At 66.3% G+C, this 24,701-nt stretch overlaps 2 protein-coding genes across 8 annotated transcripts; both read left to right on the top strand.

Annotated features, from left to right (window-relative positions):
- The first annotated feature begins 268 nt into the window (after positions 1-268).
- Positions 269-10,267, top strand: ATP13A1 (ATPase 13A1). The gene is made up of 26 exons (XM_077122187.1): positions 269-830; positions 2,755-2,844; positions 2,927-3,117; positions 3,788-3,860; positions 4,019-4,174; positions 4,278-4,347; positions 4,413-4,519; positions 4,615-4,744; positions 4,870-4,925; positions 5,138-5,264; positions 5,333-5,470; positions 5,547-5,667; positions 5,772-5,926; positions 6,110-6,285; positions 6,369-6,479; positions 6,672-6,797; positions 7,046-7,154; positions 7,583-7,782; positions 7,860-7,956; positions 8,182-8,339; positions 8,408-8,522; positions 8,642-8,838; positions 9,140-9,282; positions 9,367-9,478; positions 9,558-9,701; positions 9,772-10,267. The coding sequence occupies exons 1-26, from the start codon at positions 420-422 to the stop codon at positions 9,880-9,882; spliced, it is 3,624 nt and encodes a 1,207-aa protein (XP_076978302.1). The 5' UTR covers positions 269-419; the 3' UTR covers positions 9,883-10,267.
- Positions 10,268-10,779: 512 nt separating this feature from the next.
- Positions 10,780-23,649, top strand: LOC143650874 (lysophosphatidic acid receptor 2). 7 transcript variants are annotated; one of them, XM_077122182.1, is made up of 22 exons: positions 10,780-10,927; positions 11,691-11,775; positions 12,252-12,309; positions 12,408-12,471; positions 12,636-12,761; positions 12,844-12,908; positions 12,988-13,095; positions 13,360-13,440; positions 13,519-13,689; positions 13,845-13,982; positions 14,078-14,256; positions 14,437-14,543; positions 14,754-14,843; positions 15,148-15,219; positions 15,294-15,448; positions 15,726-15,914; positions 16,013-16,150; positions 16,231-16,421; positions 16,498-16,662; positions 17,927-17,978; positions 20,138-20,879; positions 21,092-23,649. In XM_077122182.1, exons 1-22 carry the CDS (start codon positions 10,909-10,911, stop codon positions 21,382-21,384), a joined length of 3,288 nt encoding a protein of 1,095 aa, XP_076978297.1. In that variant the 5' UTR covers positions 10,780-10,908; the 3' UTR covers positions 21,385-23,649. The 7 variants fall into 7 exon arrangements, with proteins under 7 accessions (XP_076978297.1, XP_076978296.1, XP_076978295.1 ...); XM_077122181.1 differs by having other exon boundaries at positions 14,763-14,843; positions 16,498-16,873; positions 21,092-21,313; XM_077122180.1 differs by having other exon boundaries at positions 16,498-16,873; positions 21,092-21,313.
- Positions 23,650-24,701: the final 1,052 nt, after the last annotated feature.

Raw genomic sequence — 24,701 nt, 5'->3', positions numbered from 1 at the left:
GCCCCACCTCCCGGGCGCTGGCCTCGCCCCCACCGCCAATCCCGCCTCCGCAGCCGCAGGCCCCGCCCCATTTCCTCGCAGCGTCTCGGAACGTCAGGTCCCGCCCCTCGGGCCCGGACTGGGGAGTGCCCGCGAAACCCCAGAGAGACGGACCGCCTCTTCCGGCCCAGCTTGTCACAGTGGCTCCCAGTACACCCCGCCTCTTCCGGTGTCAGTCTGGCGTGGCAGCGCGGGTAAGTGGCCCTAAGCCTTTCGTGCCCTCCCTGTCATGGCGGCCCCTGGCTTCTCCTTCCGGCCGCAGCGCGTCATGGCGGCGCCCATTTATCCACTTCGTGGTCAGCCCTCCCTGCTGCCTTCACCCTTCGTAGACCCGGCTGCCATGGCGGCGCCCAGGGCTTACCGGAAGTGAAACCTTTGAAATGAGGCGGTGCCTCCGCCCGGAAGCGAACGCGGCGCAGAAAAAGATGGCGGTGGTGGGCAATGCTGTGCCTGGCGGGGCCCGGGCCGGCGGGCCGCCTAAGGCCCGGCCGCAGCCGTCTTCGCCCCTCGCCGCCGGACCGGCCCTCATAGCGAGCGGCGACGAGCTGGTCGCCGCCGTGTGGCCCTGCCGACGCCTGGCGCTGCTGCGGCGCCTCACGGTGCTGCCGTTCGCGGGGCTGCTGTACCCGGCCTGGCTGTGCGCCGCGGCCGCTGGCTGCTGGGGTGGGAGCTGGACGCAAGTCCCCGAGGCCGCGCTGCTCGTGCTCGCCGCCATCTGCCTCACGCACGCGCTCACCGTCCTCTCGGGACATTGGTCCGTGCACGCGCGCTGTGCGCTCACCTGCACCCCGGTAAGTGTGCGCGTTCCGGCGGGCCCCGACCCGGGCCTCTGCTCTGCCCTGGACTCAGGCCTCACCTGACCCCGCTGCTGTCCGGCCGTACGACCCTAGTGCAGGGTGCTTCGTGTCTCTAGAATCGCTCCCTGCGTTTTTGTTGAGATTCAGAAAAATACTAGCTCAGGGCCTGCTCGATGTCATCGCGCCAGAGGACTCATCAGTGTCCACTCCCCGTACTAGCGAGGACTTGGTCGATTCTCCCTCCTCCTGGCGACACCTGCAGGGTGGGTTCCCACGCCTCGGAGGCTGAGCGTGGTCCTCCCTAGGGCAGAACTGGGCATGAGTCCTGTGGTTTGGTCTCGGGCGTCTTCCTAGATCCCGCAGTGAGCCCGAGTCGGGGCTAGTCACACTGTTTAAGGAACGGGAGCCGTTTGATGGTGAGCTGGTGACTTAGCTGCTGTGGGCTCTGTGAACTGGGCGGAGGATGGGGAGGACTGCTGCCAGGTGCGCCTGCAGTGGGGTGGCTCAGCACAGCATGCTATGTGTGAGAGCTGTGGCAGGAGGCTGTAGCTGTGAGCCTTCTGGGGTTGCCAGTTGACCTCAGACACCTCCGGTGCCCTGAGCAGGTTTGGGCCCTGGGCGCTGAGGTCTGCCTCCAGTGAGCCTCCCCTCTGAGCTGGCCTAAAGAAAAGAGCCCATTGCCCCAAAGCCCCCTTTGTCCTCCTTCTTTCCTGCAAAAGCTTCCATGTGTGTGTTTACTGGAAGAAGAGGGAAAGGGAACAGCGTCAAGGGCTGTGAGAACAGACAGGAGGCTTCTCTGGCACTGATTGTGAACCTGAACCCTTACATTCTCCCTTCTGAGAGAGTGTAACCTCAGCCTGGCCTGTGCTCTCTCTAACAAATCTTTTCAGGGGGAGGGTCTGAAATTTCTGTCCATGGAGGCTTCAGGTGGGTATAATGAGAGTCCAGGGAACCATAGCATTACGGAGGGGAATTGGAAGAGCACGTTGCTACCCCCCACACACACGCACACAAAGTTGTACTTGCTTATTGGCGTGAAGCTAAAAAGTGACATTGTTAACTTCTTCTCCAGAGACGAGAACAGGGGGATCTCAACAACCATGGGGTTAGGAGAGGTAGCTCTGGGGTTGCACCAGGAACACTTCTGCTCTCAGGGTTTCCCTTTCTGTCGGATGGAAACTGTGACACCCAAGCACAATGCTTTTGCGAGGAGAAGTGGAGGGTGCTTTCTGCAAGGCATGTGGCATGGAGCTGGCATGGAAGTGCACCGTGTGCTTTTGCTACGTGGTACCACCAGAATTTTAGTTAGATTCTTGTCTTGGTTTCCCCCTGCTTCATGCCGTTGAGCTCCCCAAGGGGTGAGGCCTTTTTTCTCAGTCACTGCTGCCCAGGGTCTGGTGCAGTATTGGTGTGGTGAATGCAGCCGTGTGTTCACAGGGTCGGCGGGGAGGGGGTCTAAGTAAGCTTCGTCTAGCACCTCCCATGTTTTAGGTGCTGGACAGACAGCAGTGAACAGATAGTCAAACCTCACTTCTTGCAGCTAGTGGAGGAGAAAGAACCCAGCAGTAAGTGCCCAAGATAAGCTGAGGCCATAACGGGGCTGGAACTAGATTGGGCTTCAGGAAAGGGCAGGCTTGAACAAAGACCTGAAGGCAGCAAGAAAGCCGGTGTGTGCTGTATATTCCAGGCAGAGGCAGCAGAGCAGAGGGCCCCTCCTGCTCCAGGACAGCGAAAGAGGCAGTGGGGGGAACCTGCCAGATGATGTGGCTGGGTCTGCTTTAAGCTCGGCATGAGGTGCCGGCATCAGCAGAGCCTGTGGCAGCCTTTTCCAGAGCTCATCTGAGCAGCTCTTTTGCCGCATCTTCCCCAAAGGCCCCGGGGACTGTTGGTTGAGAAGTGGGTCCTCTGCCCCTCGCAGGAGTATGATGCCAGCAAAGCGACCTTCGTGAAAGTGGTGCCGACCCCCAACAACGGCTCCCCCGAACTCGTGGCCCTGCACTGGGATAAGGTAGGGTGGCCCCACTGGCAGATTCCCCTGGGCCCGCAGCCCCGAGTTGGGGCCTCAGCTGCAAACACACCTTCCACCACAGGACGAGGACGGGCAGGAGGTGCTGTCCTTCGAGTTCCAGAAGATCAAGTATTCCTATGATGCCCTCGAGAAGAAGCAGTTCCTTCCTGTTGCCTTTCCTGTGGGAAACACCTTCTCCTACTACCAGAGCAGCAGAGGTTTCCAGGAAGACACAGAGATCCGGGCAGCCGAGAAAAAGTTTGGGAGTAATAGGTGAGCCCCCCTTCTGGCCCCGTGTTTGCCACAGCCCTTTTCCCAAGTTCTCCTGCTTTAAGCTTATGTCTTTGCTGGTACTGTCACATGCGTTCCTGCACCTAGGAACAGTGGTAAAAAAGCCATGGGCGGCAGTGACCACTCTGCCCACGTCTCTCCTTGCATCACTTCGAACACCGCAGGGACTGACGTCGGCCGGGAGGGGCATCCTGGCCTACGCACCCAGTCACCTGGTGTCAGAGCCCCAGTCACAGCTATCATGGTACCCGTCCTAAGCCGGGGAGCCCGCAGAACCTCTAGGCACCCTTGTCCTCACTCACCTGGTTTTCACAAATGGTGACTGCATTGACGGAACTACGATGTAACACAGAGATTCATAATGTCATCCCCACTGACAGCCTGGGCAGGCCCTTCACACCATTGCTGCTTGTTGCAGGGCCCCTAGCACCCCATCCCGGGGTCTCGTGCTGCAATTGCCTTTGCTATGACCCTGTCCTGTGGCAGGGTCCTTCTTGGTTTTGGGGCAGAGTGAAGGCAGCCTGGGCCCCTGCAGAGCAGCTGCCTCTTGCACACTGGGGCTCTGCTCCAGGCATATTTGGACAAGCCTTGGAGTCCCCCATCTGCAGGACAAGTGCTGCCAGGAACAGGGCGGGCATGTGATGTCTTCCAGGGCCGAGATGGTGGTGCCTGACTTCTCTGAGCTGTTCAAGGAGAGAGCCACAGCCCCCTTCTTTGTGTTTCAGGTAAAGCGGCAGCTCCGCCGTTCTCGCCTCCTCTGTCCTTGGGTCCTTTGGGGTCGGGGCAAGCCTGTCTGCTGCTCCCTGTCCTCGTGGGCCGCGGCTGGTGGCAGGCAGAGCGTCTGCCCAGGGTTGAGGGCCCATGCACACTGTCTGTCCCACAGGTGCTGTGTGTGGGGCTTTGGTGCCTGGATGAGTACTGGTACTACAGCGTCTTTACACTCTCTATGCTGGTGGCTTTCGAGGCCTCACTTGTGCAGCAGCAGATGCGCAACATGTCTGAGATCCGCAAGATGGGGAACAAGCCACACGCCATCCAGGTCGGGGCGGGCCTGGGCCAGGGAGGGTGGGCCCGGGGGCTCCCTGTCAGCTGCAGCGGCCCAGAGGGGACTCCTGATGGACGCCCTGCCTGGCCCCGCCCAGGTCTACCGGAGCCGCAAGTGGAGGCCCATCGCCAGTGACGAGATCGTGCCTGGGGACATCGTCTCCATCGGTGAGGCCCGGCCCTGCCCGGGGGGCCCGCCTCCAGGGCACTGCCAACCCTCCCCTGCCCCACAGGCCGCTCCCCCCAGGACAACCTGGTGCCCTGCGACGTGCTGCTGCTGCGAGGCCGCTGCATCGTGGATGAGGCCATGCTCACGGGGGAGTCGGTGCCGCAGATGAAGGTGAGGGTGGGGGCCGCAGGAGGGCTGGGGCCCAGGGGGAGCTGGGGCAGGGAGTGGGTGGCTGTGGCACCGGGTCCACCCTACCCTGTTCTCAGGAGCCCATCGGAGACCTCGACCCTACCCGGGTGCTGGACCTGCAGGCGGATGCGCGGCTCCACGTCGTCTTTGGGGGCACCAAGGTGGTGCAGCACATCCCGCCACAGAAGGCCGCCTCGGGCCTCAAGCGTAGGTGCCCGGGGCCAGCTGGGGGGTCGGGTGGGGTCGAGGCTGCCCGAGGGGTTGGGGGAGGCCAGGTGGGGTCAGGCAGAGTTGGGGTAGCTGCAGGCTGACGGCAGCTTTCCTCCCCCCAGCGGTGGACAGTGGGTGTGTGGCCTTCGTTCTGAGGACCGGCTTTAACACATCGCAGGTGGGTGCTGCCCTCTGTGGGGGGCGGTAGGGACACCGCCTCAGCCCGCAGGATGCCCCCCCCCCCCGGCAGTGTGCTCTGGGACGCCCACCTGTGGCTGGGGCTTTCGGGGAGTGTAGACGGCTGGCGGCTGTCTCTGCACTGTGGGGCCAAGGACCCGGTGCCTTCCAGAAGCCCTGCCCACCTCCCCACCCCCCGCACCCCACCTGCAGGGCCGGCTGCTGCGCACCATCCTTTTCGGCGTCAAGAGGGTGACGGCCAACAACCTGGAGACCTTCATCTTCATCCTCTTCCTCCTGGTCTTCGCTGTCGCGGCAGCCGCCTACGTGTGGGTGGAAGGTGAGCTACGCCCCCTGCCCAGGCTGCGTAACGCCGGCCACCGCAGGCTGGCAGCCCTGTCCCCACAGGTACCAAGGACCCCAGCCGGAACCGCTACAAGCTGTTTCTCGAGTGCACCCTCATCCTCACCTCCGTCGTGCCCCCCGAGCTGCCCATCGAGCTGTCTCTGGCCGTCAACACCTCCCTCATTGCCCTGGCGAAGCTCTGTGAGGGCCTCGGGCGGGCGGGGCGGTGGGCGGGGCAGCGGGTGGGGTGGCCAGGCCTGACCCCAGCTTCCCCCAGACATGTACTGCACGGAGCCCTTCCGGATCCCCTTCGCCGGCAAGGTCGAGGTCTGCTGCTTCGACAAGACTGGCACCTTGACCAGCGACAGTCTGGTGGTGCGCGGCGTGGCTGGGCTCAGGTGGGTAGCTGCGGGCATCCGGTGCCTCTATCAGGCCCTGCCCCTGCTCTGTGGCCGGTGGGCCCTGCCCCTGCCGTGTGACTGCTGTGGTGCCCACCCCGCAGGGATGGGGAGGTGACACCCGTGTCGAGCATCCCAGTGGAGACACATCGCGCCCTCGCCTCGTGCCATTCACTCATGCAGCTGGATGACGGCACGCTCGTGGGTGACCCCCTTGAGAAGGCCATGCTGACGGCCGTGGACTGGACGCTGACCCGAGGTGAGCCCCCAGCCCCTCTCAGGGCCAGGCTGCACCCCTGGGGGTCCTGGGTGGGGTCTCCCTGAGTGCCAAACCCCGTGTGGCTCTCAGCCCCTGGGTGAGGGGCGCAGGCGGTCGGGAGAGGCTGGCTGGGTGGCCTCTCCTGAGCGAAGCCCCTCAGGACTCCTACTTATTTGTTTCCAGATGAGAAAGTATTCCCCCGAAGTATTAAAACTCAGGGGCTGAAAATTCACCAGCGCTTTCATTTTGCCAGTGCCCTAAAGCGAATGTCCGTGCTTGCCTCCTACGAGAAGCTCGGCTCCCCCGATCTCTGCTACATCGCGGCCGTGAAGGGGGCCCCCGAAACCCTGCACGCCATGGTGAGCCAGCCCTGGACAGGGCGTGGGGCGCGGGCTGGGGTGGGAGAGGGGGCCGTCACTGATGGCACGCGTGCCCCCTGCAGTTCTCCCAGTGCCCGCCCGACTACCACCACATCCACACTGAGATTTCCCGGGAAGGAGCCCGCGTCCTGGCGCTGGGGTACAAGGAGCTGGGGCACCTCTCCCACCAGCAGGTGAGGCCACGACCCCACCCAGCCCCGGCCCCCCTCCTCCATCGCCCCCAAGTAGGGCTGAGCTCCTTGGGGGCCTGTGGCACTGGGTGCCAGACAGGACAATGAGGAGGGCCTCCTCGCCAGTCCGCGCTCAACCTGGATGCAGTGGTGGGGCAGGTGTAGTGATGAGGGCGCTCGCGTGTCCCCACACAGGCCCGAGAAGTCAGGCGCGAAGCCCTCGAGTGCAGCCTCAAGTTTGTCGGCTTCATCGTCGTCTCCTGTCCACTCAAGGCCGACTCCAAGGCCGTGATCCGTGAGATCCAGAATGCGTCCCACCGGGTGCGCGCCCAACCTCTGGCTCCAGGCTGCCCCTCAGCCGACTGTGCCTGGGGCCACCCTGGGGGCCAGCTTGCCACCTCCCGCAAGTCCCTCCCTAGGGGGATGGCCCACTCCTGGGAGGAAGAAGTGAGGTCACACAAGGCGCCTGGGTGGGGCTGGGGGGCGGACATGGAGCAGCCGTGCTGGGGTGGGGGTGGGCCGCCTCGTCCTGGAGGGGCTGCTCTGACTGCCCGGCCTCCGCGCCTCAGGTGGTGATGGTCACAGGGGACAACCCGCTCACCGCCTGCCACGTGGCCCGGGAGCTACGCTTCACTGACAAGGCGCACACGCTGATCCTGCAGCCGCCGCTCGAGAGAGGTGGGCACCGCCCTCCGCACCCCCAGGGCCACGGGCACTCTCACATCTTTGCCCCCAGAGTAGGCGGGAGCCTGTCGGGCACGTGTGGGGAGACCACCTGCCCAGAACACATGGTCTCTCGTGTCCCCTGAGGTGGGTCATGGGGTGCCACCTCGTACTGGGTCCTGGGGAGTGGGCATGCATCATGGGCCAGCGAGACAGAGTCAGCCTGACTTGGCAGGGATCCCTGGGGCTGGGGTACACTGACTGGGCATTGTGTCTGGCAGGGGTCTCGGGGTTGCCCCTGGTCCACCACAGAGGAGGCTGGTCCCACACTGGGTGGGGCAGACGGGCGGGTTCGGGGCAGCCCTGGGTGGGCTGGCATGGGAGCACGTCGCAGGGCCTGCAGGCCACCCCACCTGCCCCTGACCCCGGGCACCCCAATACAGGCCGACCCTGGGAGTGGCACTCCATCGATGGCAGCGTCGTGTTGCCCCTGACCCCGGGCTCTGTGAAGGCGCTGGCTGACAAGTACGCGCTGTGCCTCACGGGGGACGGCCTGGCCCACCTGCAGGCTGCGGACCCCCAGCAGTTGCTCCACCTCATCCCTCACGTGCATGTGTTTGCCCGCGTGGCCCCTAAGCAGAAGGTGGGTGATGCCAGGGACGCAGCGGGGTCCTGGGGGACAGGTGCAGGGTCCGGGCTCAGCAGCTTTCGCCTGCGCAGGAGCTGGTCATCACCAGCCTGAAGGAGCTGGGCTACGTGACACTCATGTGCGGGGACGGCACCAACGACGTGGGCGCCTTGAAGCACGCCGACGTGGGTGAGCCAAGGCAGGCCTGGGAGGCAAGAAGACGGAGGACCGGCCTGGCCTCCCACAGCCTCTGCCCTGGAGGCTGTTGGGTTGTGACCACCTAGACTCCCTTTGTTTTTGGTAGAAAGCAGAGCCGGAGCTCCCTGGGTCTCCCCAGGACTTTGGGTGGGAGCAGCGCGCTCTGAGGCTGTGGAACAGCAGCCCGGAACGCAGACCCACGTTGCCTGCCCCCAGGTGTGGCACTCCTGGCCAGCGCCCCCGAACGGCTGGTGGAGCGCAGGCGGCGGCCCCGGGATGGCCCGGTCCAGAGCGGCAGCATCAGGGTGGCCCCGAGAGTGGCCAGGCCCAGGGCAGGGCCTCCACCCACCGACGAGCTGCCCATGTCCCAGCGGGTGAGTCTCGGGACGGGGTGTGGTGCCCCCCACCCCACGGCCAGGGCCTCATGGGCCCCTCCCTGCAGGACCGCCTGAGCCAGGTGCTGCGGGACCTCGAGGATGAGAGCACACCCCTCGTGAAGCTGGGTGACGCCAGCATCGCTGCACCCTTCACCTCCAAGCTCTCCTCCATCCAGTGCAGTGAGCCCCTCCTGCCCCTCTGGCTGCCCATGGCCCCACCCCTGGTCCCAGGCCCCGGCCCCTCATCCTTGGGTTCCCCCCCACCCTGGGTCACCCAGACCATGCCCCCCCCCCCGCAGTCTGCCACGTCATCAAGCAGGGTCGCTGCACGCTGGTGACGACGCTGCAGATGTTCAAGATCCTGGCGCTGAATGCGCTGATCCTGGCCTATAGCCAGAGCGTGCTCTATCTGGAGGGCGTCAAGTTCAGCGACTTCCAGGCCACACTGCAGGGGCTGCTGCTGGCCGGCTGCTTCCTCTTCATTTCACGCTCCAAGGTGGGGGGTCTTGGCCACACACGCAGTAGGAGGGAGAGAGGAAGGTCAGGCCCATGGGGGGGCGGGCTGAGACCTGGTCAGAGGCCACCACTGTGTCCTCTGAAAAGGAGAGGGTGCCACGGGGCAGGGTCCGGGCTTTGCTGGGCTGGACACACAGGGACCGTGAGGGTTTGAATGGCCTGATGGTTTGGGGACCCTGGGTGGGCTGGGGAGGGGGCGGCAGGGGAGCCCAGGGCCAGGCTGTCGAGCGGGATGGGGACCCCAGGGCAAGCCTGTGGCCTTCCCCCTGCCTGTCCCATAGCCCCTCAAGACCCTGTCTCGAGAGCGGCCGCTGCCGAACATCTTCAACGCGTACACGGTCCTCACGGTCCTGCTGCAGTTCCTTGTGCACTTCCTGAGCCTCATCTTCCTCTACCGCGAGGCCCAGGCCCGGAGCCCCGAGAGGTGCGTGTCCCCCGCCTCTGGGAGGGGTGGCTGGCCTGGGGGGGCGGGGAGGTGGGCGTGGCCAGGGCTGACCGCAGCCCGCAGGCAGGAGCGGTTCGTGGACCTGGACAAGGAGTTCGAGCCAACCCTGGTCAACAGCACCGTGTACATCATGGCCATGGCCATGCAGACAGCCACCTTCGCCATCAACTACAAGGTGAGGCCGTGCCCCGCCGCCCGTGCCTCGCCGCCTGGTGCCCTGCTCCTGCACACCCCTCACTCCCACCTGCCCGCAGGGCCCACCCTTCATGGAGAGCCTGCCTGAGAACAAGCCCCTGGTCTGGAGTCTGGCCGCGTCGCTGCTGGCCATCCTGGGTCTGCTCCTGGGCTCCTCGCCCGACTTCAACGGCCAGTTTGGCCTTGTGGACATCCCCGTGGAGGTGAGTGCGGCCACGCGGGGACCAGCCCCCTGGCCTGCTGGCCCAAACTCACGCGACCCACCCCGGCCAGTTCAAGCTGGTCATCGTCCAGGTCCTGCTGCTTGACTTCTGCCTGGCGTTCCTGGCGGACCGTACCCTGCAGTTCTTCCTGGGGACCCCGAAGCTGAAAGTGCCTTCCTGAGGCAGCGGTGCCAGCGTCATAGCTGCCCAGGGCCATCCCCGGGTTGGGGCCCGGCCCCCGCGCCAGCCTGCCCGTGTGCGGGGCACCTTGCTCAATAAAGCAGCATCACGTTTCCAGAAGCCTCGCCTCCCTGTCTCTGGCGCTCGTGGGGTGTGGGGGCCACAGGTCTGGACCTGGGCTGGGGTCTCCGTGTCATCAAAGCAGGTCCTGGCTCAGGGCAGAGGGACACAGCCCTGTGTGGTGCGCTGAGCCCCTTTGTGCTGGAACGTGGCTTTCACGTTTTGACCCTGAGGAACTGGAATGAGTCCTGAGGGGCCCCAGCTGGTCTGCATTTCCCCCTTTCCACAGCCCTAAATCTAATAAAGCCACGTGTGTCTCCTGGTGTTGTGACAAGTTTTAAGGGTTTTATTTCCAGGCAGAAGACCCCACTGAATGGGGCATGAGAGTGGGTTTCTGTCGGTTGTACAAGATGCACTGAGGGCCTGGGCCTGGGGGTGCAGCAGGGGCTTCCGCCTGTGTGCGGTCCCTTATGGCGGACCCAGCAAGGGGGGGGTTCACTGAGCCCCGGGGGCAGTCTACTCAAATACTACTGGGAAGACTCCTGGGAGACCACCTCCGGGTGCCTGACAAGTCACGGGTTCCCAAGGAGGGGTCTTCAGCCTGGGACTTCAGATTCGACTGGCCTGAAGCTGGGGGTGCCCTCAGCGAATCCTGAGGACTGGGCACTGTGGGCAGCTGGGGCTCGTGGGCGTTGAGGCCACACAGGCTTGGGGAGCTGGGCCTCCGTGGAACGGGCTGCGGGGGCGGGGCTTGTGCTGTGAGGGCGGGGCTTCGGCGGTGAGGGTGGGGGCGGTAGGGGCGGGGCTTCGGCGGTGAGGGTGGGTCCCCGCTGGGGGCGGAGCTACGAGGAAGCAGGGCGGCGGCGGTGGCGGCGGCGGCGGCAGGAAACCGGAGCCGGTCGAGCCGGCACGCGACCCCATCCCCGTACCGTCCCCTTGCCGAAGTACTTCCAGGCTGGGCCGGGCCATGGACGCAGCGGAGCCGGGTAGGGTGCCCGGGTCAGGGCCCGGGAGGGTCCCCACGACAGTCCCCGAGTTCCTCAGTTGAGGGCCCTGCCTGGCCTTCCCGCTCCTGGGGGCCGGGGGAGGAGTTCCCTGAGCGCGGCGGCCGCGGTCCTTCATTGCGGGGACCCCAGGCCGGAGGGACCCCAGCAGCCCTGGCCCCCTCCCCCTTTGGAGCCCTCACCCCGGATGCCTGGGGGAGGGGGCCCAGGAAGGGGAAGTGGCCGCTTCTGCTTCTGGATCTTGCAATGGGGGCAGGGTGTCAGGCCGCTGGCGGAGAGGCGCGCGGGCCCCACGGCTCCGCCTGCCGCAGGACCGGCTTTTGGTGTCGGTCTGTCGAGCGTGGGCGGGACACCCCATCCTGTTGTCCCTCACTGGTGTCCGCTGCCTCCTGCGTGGTTCTGCCTCAGGCTCTCCCAGGTGTGTCTCCACCTGGTCTGGGGTCCCTGGGGTCCCTGTCAAGGCGGCTCCCCCGACTGTCTCAGGCACCTGCTCTGTGCCCCTGGGGGTGTCTCTGCCCCTCGCAGCAGCTGGGTCTCCACTTGGCCAGACTGCCCGGAATCTGTCCCCGCTAAGCCCATCTGCTCCATCCCAGCCAGTCCTGCAATAGCACCCCACGTGTCCCACACCGGCACAGGGCCAGGAGGGAAGGACAGTCGCACACTCGCACATCCAGGGCCTTCACAGGAAGAGCCCTGGGGGAGGGCAGCAGCAGCTGGCCCACCTGGGACTCCCCTATCCCCCTAGGGCTTCCCCCAGCTCCGGAGGGCAAGAAGAGGTACAGTGATATCTTCCGTAGCCTGGACAACCTCGAGATCTCACTGGAGAATGTGTGAGTCTGAGTCTGGGGCATCCAGAAATATTGGTGGGATACCCCAAACCCTTTAATGCCCTGAAGCCCTAGGCACCTGCAACACCTGGGACCACTTACCCAATAACCTGAAGACCCTAAGAGGGGACCCACCGAGCCCTTGTCAATCCTAAAGGCAATCCCCAAACCCACTGGAAATCCCCAAAGTGGTCCTAGCACCCCACATATCCTGCTTGTGGTCCCTGAAAACATTTGGGATTCCAATTATTCTCCTACTCTATGAACCCCAAAGTTGCCAGGGGGCCTTAAAACCCTCTCCCAAATTCCATTAAAAACTCACCTGTCCCATCCCCCCCCCCAAAAAAAAAACCACCTCAGACCTCCCAGATACAAGAGGGGCCGTAGCAGTGATACCCAGGGCCCACCTCAAATACCCTGGGGCCCCAGCACCCCTGGGGGGGCAGGCTGAGTGACTTCCTTCCACTCCAACCCCACAGGACCCTCGAGATGCTGGCTGGAGACCCTGACCCTGACCAGACCCCTAGAGCTGCGGTGGTGAGAGGGGAGGGGTTCCAGGAGGGGAGTCCTTAGGGGGCTCGGGGGGGGGGGTTCCTTGAGGAGGCTTGGCCCCTAAATCCTTTCTCCCCCTCCAGCCCCAGACCAGTGAAACCAGCTGCTGGAGCAAACCCTCTCCCGAAGTCCCAGCCCGCCTCACAGGTAGGGGCCTGGGGCCACGGCAGCAGGCCAGAGCCCTCCCTCCAGGCAGTGTAAAATCACCACCAGGACAAGTGATCCCAGAGAGTGTCCCGGGGCACCCTGCTCGGGGAACAAGGGTGCAGGGATGGCATCCCCTCAGGGCAGGGGTGTGCCCATCTGCCCAGGGGAGGAGCTGGACCTGCGGCTGGTACGTGCCAAGGGGGGTGTGGATGCAGCCCTGGAGTACGCCAAGACCTGGAGCCGCTACGCCAAGGAGCTGCTGGCCTGGACCGAGAAGAGAGCCAGCCACGGTGAGACCCCTTGTGCGCAGAGCCCAGCGCCCCAGCCCAGCCCAGTCCCTGGCCGGACGGAACCCTCTGTGTCTCCCCCCAGAGCTGGAGTTTGCCAAAAGCGTCATGAAAATCGCTGAGGCGGGCAGGGTGTCGCTGCACCAGCAGGTAGGCAGGAAAGCTGCAGAGCCTGCGCGCCCCCATGCCCCCCCCCGGGACGCGCCCCTGACCCCACCATACCCCGCAGAGCCACATGCCACTACAGGACGTCTACACCTTGTTTCTGGAACGTGATCTCGGCCTGGGCACTCTGGCGCAGCAGACGGTGGCCCAGCAGAAGAAAGACTATTACCAGGTGGGGGCTCGCCCCCGGCCACCCGGCCGAGCACCCACCCTGCTGCCCCTGCGAGTGGTCAAAGTGTGGGGGGCCTTTGGGTGCCGGCAGGCTGGGGTGCCCGGAGGAGGGCAGGCTGGGGTGCCCGGAGGAGGGCAGCCTGGGCGAGGAGGGGGAGAAACGCAGACCCAGAGAAGGGAGGAGGAAAGGCGGAGCCCACGCAGCGAGGGAGGGGCCATGCGGACTCCCAGGCCCCGGACCCCCCATTCCTGCCCCCACCCCCAGCCCCTCGCGGCCAAACGGACGGAAATGGAGAAGTGGCGGAAGGAGTTCAAGGAGCAGTGGGTGAAAGAGCAGAAGCGGATGGTGAGCCCCGGCTAGGGTCCAGGAGGGGGAAGCCCCGAGGGGGCAAGGGCCACTGACCCACCCCCTCCCCGCCCCCAGAACGAGGCGGTGCAGGCGCTGCGGCGGGCCCAGCTCCAGTACGTGCAGCGCAGCGAGGACCTGCAGGCGCGCTCCCAGGGGTCCCCCGAGGACCCGGGCCCCCAGGCCTTGCTGGGACCCAGCAAGCAGCAGGAGCGGCGGCGGCGTTCACGAGAGGAAGCCCAGGCCAAGGTGCGGCGCCCACAAGCCCCGCCCCTCAAGCCCCGCCCTCGCCCCACATGCCCCGCCCCGCGCCCCTTCACGCCCCGCCCCTCAAGCCCCGCCCTCGCCCCACATGCCCCGCCCCGCGCCCCTTCACGCCCCGCCCCGCGCCCCGCTTCCCGCAGGCGCAGGAGGCAGAGGCGCTGTACCGGGCTTGCGTCCGCGAGGCCAACGCGCGGCAGCAGGACCTGGAGGCCGCCAAGCAGCGGATCGTGTCGCACGTGCGCAAGCTGGTGCTGCAGGGGGACGAGGTGCTGAAGCGGGTGAGGCCCCCAGGGCCCCGGACGGGCCAGTTCCCGCTTCCCAGCCCCGCCGCCCCCTCTGGGCCGCGCCCCGACGACGCCTTCTCGTCCCGCAGGTGACCCTGGGCCTGTTCGGGCTGCGGGAGGCGCAGGCGGAGCGCGGACCTCACGCCTTCGCGGCCCTGGCGGAGTGCTGCGCGCCCTTCGAGCCGGGCCAGCGCTACCAGGAGTTCGTGCAGGCACTGCGGCCCGAGGCCCCGCCGCCCGCCTTCTCCTTCCAGGAGTTCCTGCACAGGTGGGCCGCGGAGCGGGTGGGCACCCACGCTGGAGGGCCGTGCGGCACCATGGGGCCCAAGAGCTCCCTTAGTATTGGGGGCGGAGGTGGGGGGGCGGGCTGTCCTTTGGGGACTGCCTATGCTGAGGAGAGCAGGTGGGGGCCGGCAGGATGCAAGCCCTGAGCGTGCTCTTCCCTCAGCTCCACCCTGGACGGCAGCAAGAAGCCCTGTGGGCCTCCTCCACCACGGCTGGACGAGGCAGTGCCCCAGCCAGGCCCTGGGGAGGACGCTGGACATGGCGGGCAGGGTGAGCACCTGAAGTGGGCGCCGAGCTGCCAGAGGGCTGCATCCTCCCTGGTCACCATCCTCCCTGAGTACATCCTCCTTGACTGCTGTCCTCCCGGGCCGCATCCTCCCTATGTCCTCCCTGCCCACGTCCTCCCTATGTCCTCCCTGGCCACACCCTCCCTGAGTACATCCTCCTGGCTGCTGTCCTCACTGACCTGGTCTCTCCGAGGGACCCCAGGCACCGTGCCGGCCAGCAACGTGGATAGTGTGGGCGGCAGCAGCGAATCTCACTCCCTGGACTCTCCTTCTTCCAGCCCAGGTGGGCCCAGGACCTGGCTCTGACCTACCCCTGACCCCCGCTCTCCTCCACCCACCGGCCACACTCTGACCTACAGTCCCTAACCTAAGCGTTAAGCTGTGCCCTTGAGCTGCCCTCTGATGGCTCTGCTGTCCGTTGATCCTTCTTCTCCCTCAACCTATGACTTATCTGAGAAATTGCCTCCTGACCGCTGAGACTGCTCCCTAACGTGGTGGTCCCGGAAGCCCTGAAAACCGGGAGTGTTCCCTCCCCCTGTGACCTCCCCATGACCCCTGTGACCCGATTTGTGACCCCTGGCCTCCAGGCTCGCGGCGACTGGCAAAGGCCTTGTCCACAGGCACCGAGTCTTCGGATGACCTTGAGGAGAGAGACACTGGTGAGGCCGGGCAGGCGGGCAGGGAGGGTGGCTGGGGGGCGGGGGTGGGCCAGGCCTGACCCCATCGCCCACAGACCTGGGAGACGGTCTGGAGAACGGCACGGGCAGCCCCTTCAGGAAGTGGACGCTGTCCAGCGCAGCACAGACCCACCGGCTACGGCGGCTGCGGGGCCCCGCCAAGTGCCGCGACTGTGAGGCCTTCATGGTCAGCGGGATCGAGTGCGAGGAGGTACTGCCTGGCCACTGACCCCTTCTGACTCTGTGACCCCAGGACCTCCCATGACCCCAACCCCAAGGATTTTTATGATCTCTTCCCCATTGACCCCCACTCCCATGTCCCCCTTACCAGCATCTCCCATGTGACCTCCTGGGATCTCCCATGGCCTCCAAGAATCCCCATGACCTCCTCTTTCCCACTGACCCCTGTTAACCCCATAACCCCAGGCCCCTGTGACCCCTGGGATCTCCCATGGCCCTCGACCTCACCCTTGTGACCCACCCCCCAGTGCTTCCTGACCTGCCACAAGCGCTGCCTGGAGACCCTGCTGATCCTCTGTGGGCACAGGAGGCTCCCGGCACGGACCCCCCTCTTTGGGGTCGACTTCCTGCAGCTGCCCAGGGACTTCCCGGAAGAGGTGCCCTTTGTGGTCAGCAGGTGCACGGCCGAAATAGAGCACCGCGCCCTGGGTGTGCAGGTGCCGCTCCCCCCAGACCCTGGACCTTGCTCCCCGGGATGGGCCCTCCTGCTGGTGGCCGCGGCCCCCAAGCTGAGCTCTGTCCTCCTGCCCTGCAGGGCATCCACAGGATCAGTGGGTCCCGGGTCCGCGTGGAGCGGCTGTGCCAAGCTTTTGAGAACGGCCGAGCCCTGGTGGAACTGTCGGGGAACTCCCCCCACGACGTCTCTGGTGTCCTCAAGCGCTTTCTCCAGGAGGTGGGAGCTCAGGGGCAGGCGGCAAGGCACAGCGGGCGGGCCAGGAGCCTGTGCGGCCACCCAGCCCCGTGTCCCCACAGCTGACCGACCCTGTGGTCCCGTTCCACCTCTACGATGCTTTCATCGCTCTGGCCACAGCCCTGCCTGCAGCAGCCGGGGGCGACCCCGGGACCCCCTGCTCCGAGGCAATCCACTTGCTGAAGACGCTCCTGGGGCAGCTGCCTGACTCCAACTACAACACCCTGCGGCACCTGGTGGCTCACCTGTTCAGGTGCACAGGTGCCCGACCCGGGACCCCTGGCTGGTGACCGTGACACTGTGCCTGACCCTCCTCCCCACACCCCCAGGGTGGCTGCCCGGTCCGAGGAGAACAAGATGTCTGCCAACAACCTGGGCATTGTGTTCGGGCCGACGCTGCTGCGGCCGCCGGGCGGGCTGGGGGCTGCCAGCCCCGTCACCTGCCTGCTGGACTCCGGGCACCAGGCCCAGCTTGTGGAGTTCCTCATCACGCAGTATGAGCAGGTTTTCGGGATGGACGAGCTGTCCCCCACCCTCGAGACCCTGCCCTGCGACCCCAGCCCAGACTCCGGGCCCCTCACAACCAGCCTCCAGCCAGCACCCCCACCCCCAGATTCCCAGCCCCCAGCCCTGGCCCCAGACCCGAGCCCAGATCCTGTGCTGCAGGGCGCCATGGAGGAGCTCCCTGAGGCCTCGCCCCCCGAGGTAGGCGCCCACCCTCCTCACTGCCCTCTCCTCCCTCTCCGCCACCCCGAGTCCCCTTCAGCCCTTCTTGGTCTCACCTGAGCTCACTCTGGAGGGGACGGGGGAATGGGGCAGCCCATAATGGGCAGCGTGGGCCTGTGATGTGCTCATGGGTGACCGTCCCCACACGACACCAGGCCTCAGTCGAGAATCACTTTGATGGATCAGTAGATGCCTCTCATCAGGGCGAGGCCAACATTAAATCACAGAGACAGAAAACAGGAAGGGGGCAGCTGGGCCGGGGGCGGTGGGTGGCCACAGGGTCACGGGGCAAGGGTGGACAGTGCTCCAGGTAGAGGTGCAAAGTCCCCGATGTAGGAAGCCACACCGCGTGGCTGCCACACCCAGGCGCTTTCTCAGCTTCCTGTCACCCAGGCGGGAAAGCCTCTCCTGGGAGGGGTGTGTCAGCACCTGGGCATGGCTGTGCACCAGGCCAGCGGTAAGTCAGCCACTCTGGGCAGCCAGCACGGCCCAGGCGAAGGCCCTGTTCTTCAGGACCCCCCACTGGCCTGTCAGCTGCCCCGGGCTGGGGCGAGGGGCTGCCTGCGAGCTGGGGGTTCTCAGAAACAGGGCGGCCTTGACGCACCTGAGCAAAGGGCTCCGGTGCTGGTAGCAGTGGCTAAGGGGATAAACCGAGGTGCAGCCAGAGGGGCTCCAACAGTGCTAAACTAGGGACCCCAGCCCGAAGCCCCAGCGCTGCTCTGTGTGGGGAGGCCAGCACTCCCACTTGTGTTTTACTTTTCGTTGGAGCCGTTGTGGGTTCGCAGGAAAGCCACACGGTGCTCCCTGACGCGGTTTCCCGGGGCGAGCGTCTTGGCTGCCGAGTCATCATCACTGTTAACTCTAGTCCACAGTGGCACAGGACACTTCTGGGTTGTTAAAAATGTATTCCGGTCACATGCACAACCCAAAGGCGGAAAGACTGAGGGCTCCGTGGCCCCAGGGAGCAGAAGTGCATCCAGGAGCGAACCTTGGCGAGAGCCACAGGCCTTACTGTTGGGTTTTTCTCCACAGAGTGACCAGAGAGGGGAAGTGGCTGAAGCCTGCAAAGACGGGACAGGGGAAGGTGAGCCCGTTGGGAAGCAGCCCGCAGTTCGGGGGGGGTGCCCCTGCTTGGGTGGCTTGGTGGGGGACACGTCCTAAGGCCTGACCACCCTCCCGCCCTGCCTCAGGCCCTGAGGACACGCTCCTGGGGACACAGTCCCGGGGCCGTTTCAGCCGCCAGCCAGTGAAGTGCCCTCGGGGGGGCGTGCGGCCTGTCACCCACCAGCTGTCTAGCCTGGCCCTGGTGGCTTCCACATTGTGTGAAGAGACCCCTCCCACATCGGGGCCACAGGGCAGTTTGCGGGGCCAGCGGTCAGGCCCTGCGCCCACCTCCTCTGAGGGCAGCCCCCTGCGCCGCGCCCCTCTGCCCAAGCACTTTGAGATCACCCAGGAGACAGCGCGGCTTCTCTCCAAGCTGCACAGCGACGCTGTGCCCAAGGCCACATGCTGCCCGGACACCCGGCCTGAGGAGGCTGAGGACCACCTCTGACCCCCCCACCCAGCCCCGACTGTGGGGTGGGTGGCTCTACTGAGAGGATGGACCCGCCTCCCCAGCCCCAGTTGCTGGCCAGACACTGGGCCAGGGGGCAGTGCTGGGGGCTCCTGCAGAGCTCCTGAAAGGAACCGTCAGGCGGACTGGGGTGGCCTAAGGCCCTCTCTGGGCAGTGTCCCAAGAGTCCCCACCCCACCAGACAAGGGTTAGTGTCAGGGTCACAGGTCATGGGATCCTTGGGGTCCACCCTGTCTCTTGGCAACTTTGTTGGGGTCTACGAGCGCTCCTGCCCCCCCCTCCACTGACACCAGGGGGCCGGTATCTTGGAGGGGGAGGGGGCAGCCCAGACCCGACTCCCCAGTCCTGGTACTGAATAAACTGTGACATGAGTGCGCGTGCATCCTTCCCAGGGGACAGCGGTAGGGTCCCCGAGACCCCTTCCCTTCACCCCAGACGCTCCTGCGCGCCCGTGCTGGGTCACCGGCCTCCCGGAACTTGGGTCGATCCCGCCCTACACAGCCCGTGCACGCGGCGCGCACGCAGCGGGGACAAGGGGGCTGCGCGCTCGGCAGCGAGGGGGGAGCCCGGGAAGGGGTGTGCGCACAGGGTATCCCGACCCGGACGGCGGGGCTGGGCGGGGGTCGCGGCGGGGCGAGCCTGGTCGGATCAGGGCGGGGCCTGCAGCTCGGCCGCCGATTGGGCGTGAGGGCCGGGGGCGGGCCGGGGGCGCCGGCCTGCGACCACCCGGAACTGCCCGGGGCGGAGCGAGGGTTTAGTGGGATCCTGCGGCCGCCAGGCCGCCCAGTCCCGCTAATCGGAGTTGTGGGCGCCTCAGGTGTGCGGAAGCCGGGGGTGGGGTGCGGGTGGGGGACGCGCCTGAAAGGGAGAGGGACCGGACCCCCGCGAGACCAGAGCAGGGCTGCCTCCGGGGCGGGGCGCCCCGGCGGCTCTGCCCCGCCCCCGCCCTGGCCCCACCCCTCCCGCTGCCAGCCCGTGGGCCTCGGGCCGGTCCCCCCGACCCCGCGGGAGCGCACCCCGGCGCGGTGCGGCAGCGCCCAGGTAAGGCCGGGACGGGAAGGGCGCGCCAGGGTCCACCGCCTCTCCAGGCCGCACTTGCCGGCGGAGGTGGGGCACCGCCCCTTCCCCCAGCTCCCGCTAACCCCCAGCCCCCTACCCCTTCCCCTTCCCGTAGCCCCCCCATCCCACCTACCCCGCCGTTCACCCCTACCCCTTCCTCCTAGCCCCTTACCCCTTCCCCCTTCAGTGGCCCCCTTATCTCCCCCCTCCCTCCACGCCCCGCCTCCACCCGCTGCCCCCCTCCTTCCTAGCCCCCTACCCCTTCCCCCTCCTGTAGCCCCCCATCCCACCCACCCCGCCGTTCACCCCTACCCCTTCCTCCCAGCCCCCTACCCCTTCCCCCACCCCGCCGGAAACGCCCAGTGTCCTCCCATGGCTCCGCCCCACTGCCCCGCCCTCACTCAGATGGCCCCACGTGCGTGGGCTTGGTTTCGCTGCTTCGGGTCAGGGAAGGAACCCGCTCGCAAGGACAGGACCTCCTGGCCAACCTGCCTGGTCCTAGCCACTGCACCCCATGGACTGCTTGTCCTTGGGCCACCCTAGCCTGCCCCGGCAGGGGTCTACGGCTGGGGCCCTGCTGGTCCTGACCCCCCACCCCCGTGTCCCCCCAGATGCGGGCCATGGAGCGCTGTCACTTCAACGAGACCATCCGGTTCTTCTACAACAACAGCGGCAAGGAGCTCACCTCCCACTGGCGACCCAAGGACGTGTTGGTGGTGGCGCTGGGGCTGACGGTCAGCGTGCTCGTGCTGCTCACCAATCTGCTGGTCATCGCAGCCATCGCCTCCAACCGCCGCTTCCACCAGCCCATCTACCTCCTGCTGGGCAACCTGGCAGCCGCCGACCTCTTCGCGGGCATCGCCTACCTCTTCCTCATGTTCCACACCGGCCCCCGCACCGCACGCCTCTCGCTCCGCAGCTGGTTCCTGCGCCAGGGCCTGCTGGACGCCAGCCTGACAGCGTCAGTAGCCACGCTGCTGGCCATCGCAGTGGAGCGGCACCGCAGCGTCATGGCCGTGCAGTTGCACAGCCGCCTGCCCCGCGGCCGCGTTCTACTGCTCATCGCGGGCGTCTGGGGGACTGCGCTGGTCCTGGGGCTGCTGCCCCCCCGCGTCTGGCACTGCCTGTGCGCCCTGGATCGCTGCTCGCGCATGGCGCCCCTGCTCAGCCGCACCTACCTGGCGGTGTGGGCGCTGTCCAGCCTGCTGGTCTTCCTGCTCATGGTGACCGTCTATGCCCGCATCTACTTCTACGTGCGGCGGCGCGTGCAGCGCATGGCGGAGCACGTCAGCTGCCACCCCCACTACCGCGAGACAACACTCAGCCTGGTCAAGACGGTGGCCATCATCCTGGGTGAGCGGTGCGGCTGCGGACAGTGCCAGGAAGGTCCAGGGGTGTGTCGGGGGGGGGCAGCGTGGGGGGGGGCGCGCAGCTGGGAGCGGGGATCTGGGTCACGTGGGGCCTAGAGTGGGACGAGGGGGTCTGTGCACATAGAACGCACTGGGGCGAAGCGACCAGCCGGCCCCCAGGGACGCCTGCCCTCTCACCCAGGCTCCCTCCCACAGGCGCGTTCGTGGTCTGCTGGACCCCTGCCCAGGTGGTGCTGCTCCTGGACGGCCTGGGCTGCGAGTCCTGCAACGTGCTGGCCGTGGAGAAATACTTCCTGCTCCTGGCTGAGGCCAACTCGCTGGTCAACGCCGCGGTGTACTCGTGCCGCGACGCGGAGATGCGCCGCACCTTCCGCCGCCTGCTCTGCTGCCTCCGCCGCGCGCCGCACTGCACGCCCTCTTCCCACGCAGGCGCCGCACGCCTAGTGCTCCCCGAGAACGGCCAGCCCCTGATGGACTCCAGCCTGTAGCCCCCGGAGGGCCCGGGAGCCCGACCCACAGGCGGCCAGACCCGAAGGTGAACGAGCGCCCGCCCGGACCCAGGCCGGAACTCGGTGGCCACCAGCACCATCTGGCTCGTCAGGCGCCCCAGCTGTGGGCCTTTGGAACCCACTTCCACCCGGCATGTCCCGGTGGCCTGGGGACGGGCAGAGGGTCCCTGGGATGTTGTGCTTTGGGTGTCGAGGGGCAGCATGGAGGGACCGTGGCCGTGAGGCGGGTGTCGAGGGGCCAAACTGTGTCCGTGAGCACTGACGCCCCAGCGGCGCGCTCCGCGGGGTCCACCCTCCTGCCCTACCCGCGCCACCCCTCTGGCCCAGCCGTGCCCCGTCCCCCCCGCCACACACACACACTGGTCGTCTTGTGTCCTCTGTCCTGCAGCTTTGTCATCTCTTTCTCTCCCCTCAGCGGTTTGCTCCCCCTTATACCCCTGCCACCCCGCTCCCGCCGGCCTGGGGCCTTAGGCCTGTGAATCCAGGCGCCCAGAGCGGACCGGCTTGGAGAGAGCCGGAGCTGCGCCGACGCCTGGCTGCGTTTTGAGTGTCCCGCGTCCTGCCACACGTCCGCGCTGGCTTTCACGGGACGTGGGAGGGAGACTCCTCGCCTGGTTCATAGACGGAAGCCCGCGGCGCCCGGGGCCCGCTTTCAGGTCTTTCTCCATTAAAACGGGTCCCAGCTTCCCGTTGGAAAAGCCCCGGTGCCGACCCAGGTCCCCAAGGGCACTGGGCTGGGCCCCACCCCTAGCGGGCGTCCTCGGCTTGCAGCCTTCGGGGTCGGAGGGCCTCTTCCCCTCCTCCACGGCCCCGGACCCCCTTCTCCGAAGGACCCCGGGTCGCCAGGGCGCCCTGCGCGCTGCTCTCACACGGTTTTCCTGCTTTTTCCCTGCCCCGCGCGGGCCGACGCGCGCTGAGGGGACCCGGGATCCCACACACCGGCCACGACCTCCCGCCCGGCTCTGGGCCCGGAGGGTGGAGCCAGTGGGGGGAGCGAGGACCCAGGCCGGGACAGGGACGCGGAGGCCCCTCCCGACCCACTGGGTGCACTGTGCGCTGTGGGGAGGAGATGAGTGAGAAGGGGTGGGGGGAGCCGGCTGAGGGGAACTGGGCCGAGGGGCTGGGGGTCGCGTGCGCGTCGGGGTGGGGCAGGGGCAGCGCCAGCGCCTTCCTCCCGAAGGCGGGGGGGCGCCATCGTCACGGCAGCCGCCGTAGACTTCGGAGTCTTTGGAGGTGGTTGGGCGGATAGCCCTAGGCACTGCGCGGCGATTGGCTGCTCGCGGCAGCAGGTGGGACCCAGGGGCAGGGCCGGGCGGAGGTTGGCCGGTCACTGAAAGAGGCGGGACCTGGGGGCAGAGTCGGGCGCCGATTGGCTGGTCGCAACGCGGGGGCGGAAACTGGGCGGTGGAGGCGGCAGCCGGGGGTGAGTCGCTGGGTCCCCGGACCGGTGCGGGGGTACCTAGGGATCCCGGGGTGGGTCTGGGAGAAGCTGAGGCCCTGCGCCGTGGGTCGCGGAGGGAGGGGCGTCGGGGTTGGGGGCCCGGGTGGGGGCTGGGGCCCGGGTGGGGGCTGGGGCCCGGGTGGGGGCTGGGGTCCGGGTGAGGTCTGGGAGCAGAGCAGTGGCAGAGCGCGAAGTGTGGAGCCCACCGGCCCTTCCTGCAGTCCCCAGGAGTGGCTGAGTGCGTCCAATAGGCCCGGCTGTGAGCCGGAGAGGTCAGCGGGGCCTCAGGGCCTGTGGCAGGCCCCGCAGACATCCACCTGCCGCCGTGGAACCCGACTGTGTCCTGCGGGCCCCAAAGCCCGTCTTTTCATTTTGAGACCTAGAAACTGAGCAGGTGGGGGGGTCACGGACTGGCTGCCACCTGCTGGTAGGCTCCAGGTTTCCTGCCTCTTTCTGAGGTTGGGAGATCCTTGGACGTCGGGGCAGAGAGGGCCCTTCTGTCCACTCGGGAGAAGACACAGCTTGGGGCCTGGGGATGCTCCCCGGAGAGGGAGGACGCGCCTCCCAGTCAGCACAATGGGGGTTTTAGAGTCTCCCCCGGCCTCTGACCCTCCTTGTTGCGCTCTGGGCCCTTCCTGGGGAAGGGGCAGTCCTGCATCTTCTGACAGACCTTCCGCTGGGCACTCTCTCATTCATTTATTTTACAAGGCTAGTAAAAAAAAATCATCTCGTTTGCCAAAGACTTGCTGTATCACACGTAGCCTTATTTTTAATAATGATAATAAACCTTGTGGCACGTTCGAGCTTACATTTGTGATTTTGTTTGCTCCCCCTGATGACCCTTAGGTGCAGTTTGGGTGCCTCAGCTTGTGGTCAGGGCTGCTGCCTCCTGCCAGGGTGCTCTGTAGAGGGATCCCCCTGAAACTCAGTGGCAGGCCTCGCACCCTCCCGCAGCCCCTGCAGATAAGCCCCACACCCTCGGGGGCTTCGGAACTACTGGGACCCTGGAACCTGGAAGCTGCTTCACAGCAGGGGTTACTGAGATTCCCAAGAAGGCCTGAGAGCCCTAGACCTCCGAAGGGTCAGGGAAGGTCATGGAAACCAGCAGAGCAGTGACCCGGGCCCACAGCTCCTGCCCCGAGAGCCTCCCTGCTCGGGGAGTGACAGGCGGTGGCGGGCTCCCAGCCCTCTGGGGCTGGCCCGTACGCGGTCAAAATGCCAGGAGCTGCACCGTCCCTGTGGTAGCCACAGTGTCCCTTTACAATTGAAATGGTCTAAAATGGAAGGTCGCGTTTCTCCTCGGCGCTGCCCCTTCCAACCGCTCAGGGCTCACTCGTGGCGTGGCAGGCGGCCACCACGTTGACCAGCATGGGGAGAAAACATTCCATCCTGGCGGGGACAGGGCAAAGCCGCCCGGGTTTGTGCCCTAAGCTCACCCCGCAGAGAGGTCCAGGGCCCACCCCGGTCCCCTTCATACGTCGGGGTCCCTGCTGAATGGGAATGAGATTTTCAGGACAGGGAGATGCTGCAGGTTGAATGGAACCAAGTGGAGAACAGCCCCTTTCCAGCTCCTGAGGCACAAGTGTTGTGGTGGCTGCCCGGAGCGGCCGTGGATGCCGGGAGCGGCCGTGGGTGCTGGGAGCGGCCGTGGGTGCCGGGAGCTGCTGTGGGTGGCTGCATAAGCTCCTGGCAGGCTGTTCTTAGGAGGAGGAGCTTTATCTCAACCTCTCTTTTTCCTTTATTCGCTGTTTACATGTGTGATTCGTTATGTATTTTCTGCCAGTAGAGATTTGCATGGCTTTCTTAATTACCCCAGTATTTCTCTCTTTTTTTTCTTCTTTGTTTCTTTTGAAAA

Source organism: Tamandua tetradactyla, chromosome 11 (assembly GCF_023851605.1).
Source record: "Tamandua tetradactyla isolate mTamTet1 chromosome 11, mTamTet1.pri, whole genome shotgun sequence".
NCBI classification, from domain to species: domain Eukaryota; kingdom Metazoa; phylum Chordata; class Mammalia; order Pilosa; family Myrmecophagidae; genus Tamandua; species Tamandua tetradactyla.
Note: the sequence above shows the minus strand (reverse complement) of the source record. Positions and strands in the feature narration are given on the sequence as shown.